At 45.1% G+C, this 15,725-nt stretch overlaps 1 protein-coding gene across 1 annotated transcript in view; it reads left to right on the plus strand.

Moving 5' to 3' along the window:
• The window catches only part of LOC120910483, a 102,283-nt gene that overhangs the window by 27,077 nt on the left and 59,481 nt on the right, over positions 1-15,725 (plus strand). The window contains exons 7-9 of the mRNA XM_040322240.1: positions 1,962-3,262; positions 6,217-6,405; positions 6,973-7,158. Coding sequence (XP_040178174.1) covers positions 1,962-3,262; positions 6,217-6,405; positions 6,973-7,158 — 1,676 coding nt within the window. The remainder of the gene's footprint in view (positions 1-1,961; positions 3,263-6,216; positions 6,406-6,972; positions 7,159-15,725) is intronic.

Raw genomic sequence — 15,725 nt, forward strand, 5'->3', positions numbered from 1 at the left:
TGATAGCGGAGGAGCAGAGAAAGAATGGGAAGAGCGAGGGGCTGACAAAAAGGGAAGAGGGGAATGAGGAGGAAGGAATTGATAGATGAGGAGCAGAAGAGGAATGGAAAGAGTGAGGGATTGACAAGAAGGGAAGAGGGGAATGAGGAGGAAGGAAATGATAGATGAGGAGCAGAAGAGGAATGGGAAGACTGGGGGACTGACCAGAATGGAAGAGAGGAATGATGAAGAAGGAAATGGTAGATGAGGAGCAGAAGAGGAATGGAAAGAGTGAGGGGTTGAAAAGAAGGGAAGAGAGGAATTAGAAGGAAGGAAATGATAGATGAGGAGCAGAGGAAGAATGGGAAAAGCGAGGGACTGACAAGAAGGGGAGAGGAATGATGAGGAAGGAAATTATAGAGGAGGAATCGGAAGAACGAGGGACTGACAAGAAAGCATAAGAGATGAGGAAGGAAATGATAGATGAGGAGCAGAAGAGGAATGGGAAGACTGGGGGACTGACAAGATGGGAAGGGAGGAATAAGGAGGAAGGAAATTATAGTGGAGGAAGAATGGGAAGAGTGAGGGACTGACCAGAATGGAAGTGAGGAATGATGAAGAAGGAAATGGTAGATGAGGAGCAGAAGAGGAATGGAAAGAGTGAGGGATTGACAAGAAAGAAACGATAGAGGAGAAGCAGAAGAAGAATGGGAAGAGTAAGGGACTGACCAGAATGGAAGTGAGGAATGATGAGGAAGGAAATAGTAGATGAGGAGCAGAAGAGGAATGGGAAGAGTGAGGGATTGAAAAGATGGAAGAGAGGAATGATGAGGAAGGAAATGATAGATGAGGAGCAAAGGAAGAATGGGAAAAGCGAGGGACTGACAAGAAAGAAATGATAGAGGAGAAGCAGAAGAAGAATGGGAAGAGTAAGGGACTGACCAGAATGGAAGAGAGGAATGAGAAGGAAGGAAATGATAGAGAAGGAGCAGAGGAAGAATGGGAAAAGCGAGGGACTGACAAGAAGGGAAGAATGATGAGGAAGGAAATGATAGATGAGGAGCAGAAGAAGAATGGGAAGAGTAAGGGACTGACCAGAATGGAAGAGAGGAATGATGAGGAAGGAAATGATAGATGAGGAGCAGAAGAGGAATGGGAAGACTGGGGGACTGACAAGAAGGGAAGAGAGGAATGAGGAAGAAGGAAATGATAGAGGATGAGCAGAAGAAGAATGGGAAGAGTGAGGGACTGACAAGAAGGGGAGAGGAATGATGAGGAAGGAAATGATAGAGGAGGAATCGGAAGAGCAAGGGATTGACAATAAGGGAGGGGAGGAAAGAAATGATAGAGGAGGAATGGGAAGAGCGAGGGACTGGCAAGAAGGGAGGAAAGGAATGATGAGGAAGGAAATTATAGAGGAGGAGCAGAATAATGGAAAGAGCAGAGGAATGATGAGGAAGGAAATAATAGAGGAGGGGCAGAGGAAGAATGGGAAGAGTGAGGGACTGACAAAAAGGAGAGAGGAATGATGAGGAAGGAAATTATAGAGGAGGGACTGACAAGAAAGGATAAGAGATGAGGAAGGTCGGAAGAGCGAGGGACTGACAAGAAAGGATAAGAGATGAGGAAGGAAATAATAGAGGAGGGGCAGAGGAAGAATGGGAAGAGTAAGGGACTGACAAGAAGGAAGAGAGGAATGATGAGGAAGGAAATAATATAGGAAAAGCAGAAGAAGAACGGAAAGAGCGAGAGACTGACGAGAAAAGATAAGAGGAATGATGAGGAAGGAAATGATAGAGGAGGAGCAGAGGCTGCATGGAAAAGCGCAGGATCTGATGGAGTTCTGTCCTCCTTTCTACTGCTGAGACAAGGTGCGGGTGGAGATGAGGGGGTGCCGTAGCTGTAGTAGAGGTGTGAGGGCTACATGAAATGGCCTGGTGGGCTAATTCTCCTCCATAACATTTTTATTTTCCTTCCAGCAGATGGACAGTACCGCACCGTATCTACATCCCCACCGCCGCTTCTTGCAACCCCTCCAGACACTGAGATAAAAGACGAGGGCCCTCCTGCAAAGTCTGCAGCAAAGCACACTGTCATCCCAAAACGCCATTCGACACTCCGCAGCCCAGCCCTGCCCCCATCTCCCTCTACGCACAGCAGCAATGCCGTCAGCCACTCCGATCCCCCCCCTTCTAACCGAGTGGAAGGGCGGTTCCCTTGTCCGGACTGTGGAAAATCATTCAACTACAGAGCCAAGCTCCTCTCGCATCAGATAACGCACACGCACGAGAAAGCATTTTCCTGCGATGAATGCGGCAGGCGGTTTGCGCACAAAACAAGCCTTTTAGACCATCAAAAAATCCATACTGGGGAAAAGCCTTATTCTTGTACCTTCTGCGGGAAAAGCTTCATTCAAAAGTCCAAGATGACCCGTCACCAACGCATCCATACTGGGGAGAGACCCTACTCATGTGCGGAGTGCGGCCGGTGTTTCGCCTATAGGTCAAACCTCATCGAGCATCAGCGGATCCACACGGGCGAGATGTTGTACCCTTGCGCCGAATGCGGCAAGTGCTTCACACACAAGACGAAGGTCATCGCGCATCAGAAAGTCCATTCGGGAGAGAAGCCATACTCCTGTTCCGACTGCGGGAAGAACTTCGGCCACAAGTTCAATCTCCTGGAACATCAGAAGACTCACACAGGGGAAAAGCCCTTCGAGTGCACGCTCTGCGGCAAGTTCTTTGCACGTAAATCAAACCTTGTTGAGCACCAGAAAGTTCACACGGGGGAAAAACCCTTCCCTTGCGTTCAGTGTGGCCAGAGGTTCGCACACCGATCAACTCTTGTGAAGCATCAGAGCACGCACAAGATGGATGAGACTTCAACCGAGAAGGTACTTCGGCACAAACCACTTGGGTTACAGACTTTGCCATCGGTAGACAAACAAGGACCTTCGGAGAAGGCACTTCGGCACAAACCACTTGGGTTACAGACTTTGCCATCGGTAGACAAACAAGGACCTTCGGAGAAGGCACTTCGGCACAAACCACTTGGGTTACAGACTTTGCCATCGGTAGACAAACAAGGACCTTCGGAGAAGGCACTTCGGCACAAACCACTTGGGTTACAGACTTTGCCATCGGTAGACAAACAAGGACCTTCGGAGAAGGCACTTCGGCACAAACCACTTGGGTTACAGACTTTGCCATCGGTAGACAAACAAGGACCTTCGGAGAAGGCACTTCGGCACAAACCACTTGTGCGACAGACTTTGCCATTGGTAGACAAACGGGACCCACCAGTCTGAATATCATTTGGGGGGTGATGGGGAATACAGGGGTTTTCTACTATCTTGAGATGAATACAATCACTACTGATCTTCTTAACCACTTCAGCCCCGGAGGATTTGGCTGCCCAATGACCGGCCCATTTTTTTTCCAATTCGGCAGTGCGTCGCTTTAACTGACAATTGCGCGGTCGTGCGACAGGGCTCCCCAACCAAAATTGGCGTAGTTTTTTCCCCACAAATGGAGCTTTTTTTTAGGTGGTATTTGATCACCTCTGCGGTTTTTATTTTTTGCGCTATGAACAAAAAAAAGCTTACATTTTTGAAAAAAAAAAAGCAATATTTTTTACTTTTTGCTATAATAAATATCCCCCAAAAAGTTATAAAAAAATGTTTTTTTGTCTCAGTTTAGGCCGATACGTATTCTTCTACATATTTTTGGTAAAAAAAAAAATCGCAATAAGCGTTTATTAATTGGTTTGTGCAAAAGTTATAGCGTCTACAAAATAGGGGGTAGTTTTATGGCATTTTTATTGTTACCTTTTTATTAGTAATGGCGGCGATCTGCGATTTTTTTTTTTTTGTGTGACTGCGACATTATGGCAGACACATCGGACACTTTTGATGCTATTTTGGGACCATTGTCATTTATACAGCGATCAGTGCTATAAAAATGCACTGATTACTGTGTAAATTACTCTGGCAGTGAAGGGGTTAACCAAATGGGGGGCGGGTAAGTGTGTCCTAGGGAGTGATTCTAACTGTTAGGGGGCGTGGCTACGAGTGACTCATCACTGCTCTCGATGAGAGGGAACAGACGATCAGTGACAGTGTCACTAGGAAGAACGGGGAGATGTTGTGTTTACACTGACATCTCCCTGTTCCTCAGCTCTGTGACCCGATCATGGGACACTGGCAGACATCCCGCGGGCACTGTCACAGAGCTTGCGTCAGGCGCGCGCACATCGGCAAATTCAAACTCACGTAAATATACGTCTATTTGCCTGTCGGTGACATTCTGCTGACATATATGTACAGGAGCCGATGACGGGGAGCAGTAGATCAGTGTCCTGTCACTAGGCAGGACAGGGAGATGCCTTGTTTACACAGGTATCACCCCATTCTGCAGCTCCGTGACATGCGGGACCCATGGTCACAGTCACGGAGCACGCGCGATGCCGTGTACTAAAGGGGACGTATTGGTACGTCCATATGCGCAGCCGTGCCATTCTGCCAAAGTATATAGTCGCGCAGCGGTCGGCAAGCGGTTAAGAGGGTATCAAATCCTAGAGAATTCAAATTTTCAGGAATTTCTTCACCATTGAGGTCTCCCAGCCCCACACCCCCCTCATCGATTTTTTTATTTTTTGCCTGGTTTCCCATGCCAAGCGGGCAGATAAGTTGACCTACACATACCATGGAACATCAATGAATCTTGACCTGATCATAATCCATATTCCCAAGGACTTCTTCAGACTATTTTACCTTTTTGAAGTCTTTTTATGTCCCCTTTAGGACCCTCGTCCCTTTTAGGTTTGCTCTTGCTGAGACTTTTTTTCCCCTTCCTGAGTCCTGATGAGAGAAGAGAGTCGAAGTTTGGGGGGACAGCTGTGTTATAAACTCTGAAGGAAAGTATTGCCTACAAAAGGTCCACCATAGAACCATTTTGTTTCTTCAACTCACCCCCGTGCTCCCTTTTGGTCTCCTAGCTCTTTGGTTGTTGGAATCCAAACTATTTCAAATCGATCTATGACATCATGCTACACAGATTGCACTGCGTTCACCTTTCATACGTCTCTCAGTTAGGCCACACTGTCCACGCCTTGTGACATCATCATATTTTCACAGGCTACCCTTTTAGTTAGGATGCACTGCATGTACACTGAGATCTCACCAGCCAATCACAGACCTTTCTCCTGCATTACCTCTCATGCATCACATACTAACCTGCTACCGACCAAGATTGCACTGCGCTCAATAATGGAATGTTGCCTTTAAACTGCAATCCTCCTTGGCACTTTGATTGATATATTTTGTTATGTTGTTATTTAGTGATGATTAAAGGATAAGTCCTTGTTGATAAATTTACTCCCCCCTCTATATGATGAAGCAGGGGTTCGAAACCTTTTGCACACTAAAGGCCACAATCGGAAAAACTAAAGTTCTATTTCGTCCGATCTGTCGATTTTCTGATCGTTAGTATGGTGCTTTTGACAGACGATTACGAATTTTCGTCAGACAAAAACTGAATGTTCAGGCTCCAAAATTACGTCACTTCTGACGTTGAATTCTATCCTACGAAAATGTTCTTACGACGAGTAACCTCTTCACTTTCGATATGAGACTAGCATGCAACAAAAAACGGACGAAAATTCATCCAATAATCTGATCGTGTGTACAAGGCTTTCGGATCAATTCACAAGGATTAGACAACCAATGTGTCGGTGTAGAGCTCAGATCAGCTTCCATTCCTGCACCTTCACACTTCAGATCATCCTCAGTTCCTGCACCTTCACACTTCAGATCAGACCCAGTTTTTACACCATGTACCTCAGATCAGCCTCTAATCCTGCACATTTACATTTTAGATCATCCTCAGTTCCTGCACCTTCATACCTCAGATCATCCTCATTTCCTGCACCTTCACATCTCAGATCAGACCCAATTCCTATACCATATACCTCAGATCAGCTTCCATTCCTGCATCTTCACACTTCAGATCATCCTCAGTTCCTGCACCTTCACACCTCAGATCAGACCCAATTCCTGCACCTTCACACTTCAGATCAGACAAAATTCCTACACCATATACCTCAGATCAGCTTCCATTCCTGCATCTTCACACTTCAGATCATCCTCAGTTCCTGCACCTTCACACCTCAGATCAGACCCAGTTTTTACACCATGTACCTCAGATCAGCCTCTAATCCTGCACATTTACATTTTAGATCATCCTCAGTTCTTGCACCTTCATACCTCAGATCATCCTCATTTCCTGCACCTTCACATCTCAGATCAGACCCAATTCCTATACCATATACCCCTCAGATCAGCTTCCATTCCTGCATCTTCACACTTCAGATCATCCTCAGTTCCTGCACCTTCACACCTCAGATCAGACCCAGTTTTTACACCATGTACCTCAGATCAGCCTATAATCCTGCACATTTACATTTTAGATCATCCTCAGTTCCTGCACCTTCATACCTCAGATCATCCTCATTTCCTGCACCTTCACATCTCAGATCAGACCCAATTCCTATACCATATACCTCAGATCAGCTTCCATTCCTGCATCTTCACACTTCAGATCATCCTCAGTTCCTGCACCTTCACACCTCAGATCAGACCCAGTTTTTACACCATGTACCTCAGATCAGCCTCTAATCCTGCACATTTACATTTTAGATCATCCTCAGTTCCTGCACCTTCATACCTCAGATCATCCTCATTTCCTGCACCTTCACACCTCAGATCAGACCCAATTCCTGCACCTTCACACTTCAGATCATCCTCAGTTCCTGCACCTTCACACCTCAGATCATCCTCAGTTCCTGCACCTTCACACTTTAGATCATCCTCAGTTCCTTCACCTTCACACCTCAGATCAGACCCAATTCCTGCACCTTCACACTTCAGATCAGACCCAATTCCTACACCATATACCTCAGATCAGCTTTCATTCCTGCATCTTCACACTTCAGATCATCCTCATTTCCTGCACCTTTATACCTCAGATCAGTCTTAGTTCCTGCACCATCACACCTCAGATTATCCTCAGTTCCTGCACTATCACACCTCAGATCATCCTCAGTTCCTGCACCTTCACACCTCAGAACATCCTGAGTCCCTTCACCTTCATGCCTCAGATCAGCCACAATTCCTACAATGTATACATCAGATCATCCTCAGTTCTTGGACCTTCACACCTCAGATCATCCTCAATTCCTGCACCTTCACACCTCAGACCAGGGAGGAAGACGATAAGTGGGTGAGTTTCTTTACATAACAATGTTCGCAGTCTCAGGTGATCAGGCAGGTCTCTCTGAAACATGGAGGTGGGTGAGCCATGACGACAAAGGATCTAGCCAAGCTGTAAAACTGGCAACCTAGTTAGCTGTCAATAATAATCTGGCAAAGGCACTGTATTTGCGGGAAGCAGGGTCACTCTGTTAGTCTGAGCCTGTACCCATGCCATTTTACAATCATCAAGGTGCCACTAAAAATTACATTGCGTGGCCACCCTGGCACACGTGCCTTAGGTTGCCCATCCTTGTGATAGAGGTTAGCTTAGCGTCCAAGACCTTGAAATGGCCTTTGCAGACTCTTTATCTCACTTGCTGTAGTTTCCTTTGCAGGCTCCCACCTTCCCTACCAAATTGTCTTTTGTCTTTCAGTTAAGGTGCTACATAGTTTGATTGTGCTACCCGTTTCCTGGTGCACAGTCATGATTTTCAGAGCCCCCAAAATACAGCAACTTAAAATGTCTCTTCATGCAGGGGTAGCTTGTGTACATGGAAGTTTGGGTCTCCACCGCTAAAAAAACATAGTTTTCAAACTGAATAAAAACTATTTTAAAAGTTTAAAGATTTTTAACCCTCCCATTAGCGAGGTGCTGAAAGAACATTCACCCCTGTACTGCAGAAACGGCTAGACTTGGCAGTAACCATCAACTCAAAAATCAAAGCAAGTGCCCAAAGAATCTTCGAAAAATGGATTTAAAACCTTCTCATCTTAACTGTGGAGCACTGAGGCTGGACTACATAAAATAGTTTTTCCTCTGTTTATTCTGTTAAGGAATTGATAGCACCATAGTAGAGATTTGCTTTAAGGCCTTGTCCACTTTGGCTTGGATCTAAAAAAAATTACTCAGTACTACAAACATTTTCCAGAAGCAGAGACTTAACTATCCACCTGTGTTTCTGGTCTGGCAAGTGGGAGACCAAGCTGATTGGTAAACCAGGGATGAGAATTTTTCTAACAAATGTTTGGGCATATATGGCCTCTAACCAACGTCTTGCCAAAATTTGCTTCTTAATCGAGTGAGGGCCTCATGAAAGACAACCACAATCTTCATCGACTCACCCAAATCCTATCAAGCATAAGACCTCTCCAAACACAAATGTTTGGGTATATATGACCTCTACGAAGCACATTTTGGCAAGACGTTGGTTAGAGGCCATATATACCCAAACATTTGTGTTAGGAGAGGTCTTATGCTTGGTTAGGATTTGGGTGAGTCAATGAAGATTGTGGTTGTCTGTCATGAGGCCCTCACTCGATTAAGAAGCACATTTTGGTTAGAGGTCATATATACACAAACTTTTGTGTTAGGAGAGGTCTTATGCTTGGTTGGGCTTTGGGTGAGTCAATGAAGATTGTGGTTGTATTTCATGAGGCCCTCACTCGATTAAGAAGCACATTTTGGTTAGAGGTCGTATATACCCAAACTTTTGTGTTAGGAGAGGTCTTATGCTTGGTTGGGCTTTGGGTGAGTCAATGAAGATTGTGGTTGTCTTTCATGAGGCCCTCACTCGATTAACCAACATCTTGCCAAAATTTGCTTCTTAATCGAGTGAGGGCCTCATGAAAGTCCACCACAATCTTCATTGACTCGCCCAAAGCCCAACCAAGCATAAGACCTCTCCTAACACAAAAGTTAGGGTATATATGACCTCTAACCAAAATGTGCTTCTTAAATCGAGTGAGGGCCTCATGAAAGACAACCACAGTCTTCATTGACTCACCCAAAGCCCAACCAAGCATAAGACCTCTCCTAACACAAATGTTTAGGTATATATGACCTCTAACCAACGTCTTGCCAAAATGTGCTTTTTAATCGAGTGAGGGCCTCATGAAAGACAACCACAGTCTTCATTGACTCACCCAAAGCCCAACCACGCATAAGACCTCTCCTAACACAAATATTTGGGTGTATACGACCTCTAACCAATGTCTTGCCAAAATTTGCTTCTATGTGGAATGGTGGCCTTGTTAAAGAAGACTACATCTGCCACTGACGCAACAAAAGCCCATTGTGTCAGTCTTATAGTCCCACCTGCCACCAGACCTTGAGCCATATCACCTAATGACCACCTCCAAGAAGATACGCAAAGCTCGGTTTCGAAGCTCCATGGCTGGGAAGACTGCTTCTTCCACTGACACAACAAAAGCCCATTGTGTCAGTCTTACAGTCCCACCTGCCACCAGACCTTGAGCAGTATTACCCAATGACCACCTCCAAAAAGATACGCAAAGCTTGGTTTCGAAGCTCCATGGCTGGGAAGACTGCTTCTTCCACTGACACAACAAAAGCCCATTGTATCAGTCTTACAGTCCCATCTGCCACCAGACCTTGAGCAGTATTACATAATGACCACCTCCAAGAAGATACGCAAAGCTCAGTTTCGAAGCTCCATGGCTGGGATCTTAAGACTAGTTTCCACCAGGACTAATAGTTCTCCCAAGAACGTATTGTTAGGTTTATCAGCTTCTACATAAGATTTAAGCCACGAGATACATCTGAGAGAGCTTTAACACAACAGAGATTTGACATGGTCACGTTGCCCATCTTCTAACTGCCAAATCCGGATTTTAGTGCCAACATTAGTGTTGTAATTTTTCCTTTTCAGCCAATTCCAGCTGTAATGGTTAGCAAGATGCCCCATCCTGTGTGGGAACCAATAGCTAGATTCATAGAGGGCATCCTAACTTTGCGGCGGCGTAGCGTATCGTGTTTACACTACGCCGCCGTAAGTTAGCGAGGCAAGTACATGATTCACAAAGTACTTGCCTGCCAAGTTACGGCGGCGTAGCGTAAATCGGGCGGGCGTAATGGCGCCTAATTCAAATTTAGCTAAGGGGGCGTGTTTTATGTTAATGGGGCTTGACCTGACGTGATTGACGTATTTTACGAACGGCGCATTCGCCATCCGCCTACAAATCCCAGTGTGCATTGCGGCAAAATACGCCGCACGGTCCTATTGATTTCGACGTGGACGTAAAACCCTAATCACTGACGACTTACGCAAACAACGTAAAATTTTCAAATTTCGACGCGGGAACAACGGCCAAACTTAACATTGACTACGCCTCCTAGGGGCAGCTTTATCTTTAGGCGGCCTATCTCTTACGTAAACGGCGTATCTGTACTGCGTCGGCCGGGCGTACGTTCGTGAATAGGCGTATCTAGTGATTTACATATTCTACGCCGACCGCAATGGAAGCGCCACCTAGCGGTCAGCCTAAATATTGCACCCTAAGATAGGACGGCGCAAGCCGTCGTATCTTAGATAGGTTTAAGTGTATCTCTGTTTGAGAATACACTTAAACTTAGGACGGCGCAGATTCTGAGTTAGGTCGGCGTATCTACCGATACGCCGGCCTAACTCTTTATGAATCTAGCTACAAATCTATAAACTGATCAGCCTTAACATTATGAACACTGACAGGTGAAGTGAATGACTTTGATTATCGTGTGACAATGGCACCTGAAAGTGGGTGGGATATATATAAGGCAGCAATTGAACATGTAATCCCTGAAGTTGATGTGTTGAAAGCAGAAAAAATGAGCAAGTGTAAGGTTTTGAGCAACTTTAACAAGGACCAAAATTGTAAGGGTTAGACGACTGGGTCAGAGCAAATCCAAAACTTCAGCTCTTGTGGGATGTTCCCAGTTTGCAGTGGGCAGGACTGACCAAAAATGGCCCAAGGAGGGAAAACCAGTCAACCGGCAACAAGGTCATGGGTGGCCAAGGCGCATTGGTGCATGTGGGGAGCGAAAGCTGACCCATGTAGTCCAATCCAATTGAAGAGCTGCTGTAGCTCAAATAGCTGAAAAAAAGGATTTTTGTACTCACCGTAAAATCCATTTCTCTTTCGTTCATAGACGGACACAGCCTTCATTGACCTTAGGGTTATGCTTCTTCCTACCAGGAGATCTCCTGGTAGGAAGAAGCATAACCCTAAGGTCAATGAAGGCTGTGTCCGTCTATGAACGAAAGAGAAAAAAGGATTTTTGTACTCACCGTAAAATCCATTTCTCTGAGTTCATAGACGGACACAGCCTTCATTGACCTTAGGGTTATGCTTCTTCCTACCAGGAGATCTCCTGGTAGGAAGAAGCATAACCCTAAGGTCAATGAAGGCTGTGTCCGTCTATGAACGAAAGAGAAAAGTTGATGCTGGTTCCAATAGAAAGGTGTCAGAACACACAGTGCATCACAGTTTGTGGGGGCTGTGTAGCTGCAGACAGATTAAAGGTGCCCATGCTGGCCCGTGTACACAGCCAAGAGCTCCTACAGTGGGCATGTGAGCATCAGAACTGGACCACAGCGGAATTAAAGAAAGTGGCCTTTTCTGATGAATTCAAGAATGGTTTGAAGAACACAATAAAGAGTTTGAGGTGTTGATTTAGCCTCCAAATTCTCCAGCTCTCAATCCAAATCGAGCATCTGAGGGATGTGCTGGATAAACAAGTCTGAAGCATTGAGGCCCCCACCTCCCAACTTGCAAGACGTAAAGGATCTGCTACTGACGGCTTGGTTCCAGATACCACAGCATACCTTCAGAGGTCTAGTACTGGAGTCCATGCAGGGCCGTCTTTAATATTGATTGGACCCTGGGCAAACATTTTCATATTTGACCCTGAAATTTAGACTATACACCAAAAGGTCACAGCCAAATGGTCCGGGGCTGAAGTGGTTAAAGACCATCTCGGAAAGCGCGGGATCTCGCTGCGATTTCTGGATCATAGGACAGATTGACCAGAAGTAAAACCCTGTGGAATCTTTGCACGCGACCCTTGCTCCTTGCCTTGTGCACATGCCCCGCCAACATGGCCCTTTGCAAGGAGGGGGTAAATAATGAAGTATGGACCAATCACTGAAGTGAACCCTCTTCTGGTCAACTCATTTAGAACCACGTACATCAGAATTGCCACGCCTCCACATATAACTTCCAACCATTTCCATACTATGCATCTTTCATGTTATCATTATGGGGTATTGTTTGTAGAATTTTGAAGAAAATAATACATTTTGGAATAAGGCTGTAACATAACAAAATGTGGAAAAAGTGAAGCGCTGTGAATACTTTCCGGAGGCACTGTAATGGTCAATATACCGTATTTATCGGCGTATACCGCGCACTTTTTTGCCCTGAAAATCAGGGCAAAATCGTGGGTGCGCGATATACGCCGATACCCGCGGTGAGTTTGAACCACTGCGCCGGCATATACCGAGCGCAGTACACTCGGGCAGGCTCGGCTCCTCTCGCGGTCACGTCCTGTACGTCCTTTACGCGAGAGGAGCCGAGCCTGCCCGACTATACCGGAGTGTACTGCGCTCGGTATATGCCGGCGCAGTGGTTCAAACTCAGCGCGGGAAGCAGGGAGGACACCACGATGGCCGCAGAAGGACGCCGGACCGGACGCGATGGACGACGGGCAAGACACCGACGAGGAGCATCCAAACTAAGTATTTTTTTTTTTCCAGGAATTTTTCTTCAAGTTCGGGGGTCGCGCTATACGCCGGGGCGCGCAATAGGCCGATAAATACGGTATGTAATGCTTGAGAGCAAATAAATAAATTCGCAGCATCAGAGCTGAAGCTCAGTTTATGCGCAAAGCTGAAACAGTCGGAGCAGTGGCTCCCCCCCCCTCTCTCGGAGGTTCTATACAGACTTTCAATTAGAAAGAGACAGTCGGAAAGAAAACAGATCCTGCAGTGCTCTAGGAATCTGGTGTTATGAGTGCATGAAACGTTTATTGGTAAAAATCCAGAATTTATAAAAATTATATCAAACAAATTACAAACGTAAACCTTAAAATATTGACAAAACTGGCCAAATACGACCAGGCTCTCTTTTAAAATGCAGTTAACATAACTGCCTATTAATAATGAACAGGAGATAACAGATCACATGGGACGTTGGTCACTCCTGCTGTTCACCTCTTCTCTCTTCAATGGAGACAGCCTAATAGATTTCAGCCGGTGGGCAGAACAGCGGGTGAATTCAGAGTAATTGTGAAATAGTGTTTTTTTTTATTGAAAAAATATGAAAATGAGCAAATAGAGGTAAACAAGACAAAGAAATGATCAGTCTATCATTTTAATGGTCGCTTTATTTTAACCACTTAACCACGTCGGCAGAATGGCACGGCTGGGCACATCAACGTACCTGTACGTTGCCCTTTAAGCCCAGCCGTGGGCGCGTGCACGCGACCTGGTCTGAAGCTCCGTGACCGCGGACCCGATCGCCTCTGGAGTCCCGCGATCGGTCCCCGAAGCTGAAGAACGGAGAGAGCCGTGTGTAAACACAGCTTCCCCGTTCTTCACTGTGGCGGCGTAATCGATCGTGTGTTCCCTTATATAGGGAATCACAATCGATGACGTCACACCTACAGCCACACCCCCCTACAGTTGTAAACACACATGAGGTCACACATAACCCCATCAGCGCCCCCTTATGGTTAACTCCCAAACTGCAATTGTAATGTTCACAGTAAACAATGCATTTTAAATGCATTTTTTGCTGTGAAAATGACAATGGTCCCAAAAATGTGTCAAAATTGTCAGAAGTGTCCGCCATAATGTCGCAGTCACGAAAAAAATAAAAAATCGCTGATTGCCGCCATTACTAGTAAAAAAAAAAAAAATCATAAAAATGCAATAAAACTATCCCCTATTTTGTAAACGCTAAAAAAATTTGCACAAACCAACCGATAAACGCTTATTGCGTTTTTTTTTACCAAAAATAGGTAGAAGAATACGTATCGGCCTAAACTGAGGAAAAACGTTTTTTTTTTTTATATATATATTTGAGGGATATTTATTATAGCAACAAGTAAAAAATATTGCATTTTTTTTTTCAAAATTGTCGCTCTATTTTTGTTTATAGCGCAAAAAATAAAAACCGCAGAGGTGATCAAATACCACCAAAAAAAAAGCTCTATTTGTGGGAAAAAAAGGACGCCAATTTTGTTTGGGAGCCACGTCGCACGACCGCGCAATTGTCAGTTAAAGCGACGCAGTCCCGAACTGTAAAAACCCCTTGGGTCATTTAGCAGCATATTGGTCCGGTCCTTAAGTGGTTAATACAGGTAACAAGCTGAGATTATGAGCACTCCCTTCAAGAGAGAGTGCTCATAATCTCAGCTCCTTATCTGTATAGAAGACACCTGGAAGCCATAAATCTTGCAGATTGATAGGGGATCAAATACTTATTTCACTCATTAGAATGCAAATCAATTTATATCTTTTTTGGGAAATGCGTTTTTTCTGGATATTTTTGTTGTTATTCCGTCTCTCACTGTGAAAATGGGATTTTTGTACTTACCGTAAAATCCGTTTCTCTAAAGTTCGCTTCCTTCCAGGAGAAGTGGATATAACCCTAAGGTCAAAGGCTGCTGAGTCCGTCCATGAACGGAAGAGAAAATAGGATTTTTGTACTCACCGTAAAATCCATTTCTCTGAGTTCATGGACGGACACAGCAGCCTTTGACCTTAGGGTTATATCCACTTCTCTTGGAAGGAAGCGGATATAACCCTAAGGTCAAAGGCTGCTGTGTCCGTCCATGAACGGAAGAGAAAATAGGATTTTTGTACTCACCGTAAAATCCATTTCTCTGAGTTCATGGTCGGACACAGCAGCCTTTGACCTTAGGGTTATAGCCACTTCTCTTGGAAGGAAGCGGATATAACCCTAAGGTCAAAGGCTGCTGTGTCCGTCCATGAACGGAAGAGAAAATAAACCGACCAGTAAATTATAAACTGATCATTTCTTTCTCAGTAGGCAAACAAACATACAAAATCAGCAGGGGATCAGATACCTTTTCCCCCTCACTGTACATCCAGTGGTACATGCTGTATAATAAAAAGTGTCCAACAACAGATAGCTTCGATTTTCCATCAATCGGGGGCCACAAAATGGCCAAGTACCATAAAAATCCTGGAAAGAATGTTCCTATTAAAGGAGTCAGTCCCACAAAAATGGGATTTCAGTTTTTGGTGGAGCCTTGTAGGCCAAATCACCTGTTGGCTTTGTATATTTCCTCCCAAATCCAATAGCAAAACAATCCGAAGAATGCAAAAAAAAAAAGACAAAAGCGTGCCTGTGTTATGGTCGACATGTTGGTGAGACTGAGAACACAGGTACTTATGGAGTCCCCAGGAGATACTTCAAAAAATCATGACCCATCGGGATCTCTCCATAGCCAAAATAATGGAATATCCCTTCTCATCATAGAATTTTTTTCTTGGAGTCCCTTGATGGACGCAGGAATTCCGATACTGTCGGGTATATAGTGCTGCCTACAGGATTATAGATTGGCAAACAAATTGTAGGCCTGCCCAGGATAACCCCTCCTCTTTCCAGCGTGCCTCAGTTTTCTAGCAAGTAGTATCAAGACCATGATCATAAAACACAGGCGAGTGGGTCCCGGGGAATAGGGACCTTT

This window comes from Rana temporaria, chromosome 8, assembly GCF_905171775.1.
Source record: "Rana temporaria chromosome 8, aRanTem1.1, whole genome shotgun sequence".
Classification (NCBI taxonomy): domain Eukaryota; kingdom Metazoa; phylum Chordata; class Amphibia; order Anura; family Ranidae; genus Rana; species Rana temporaria.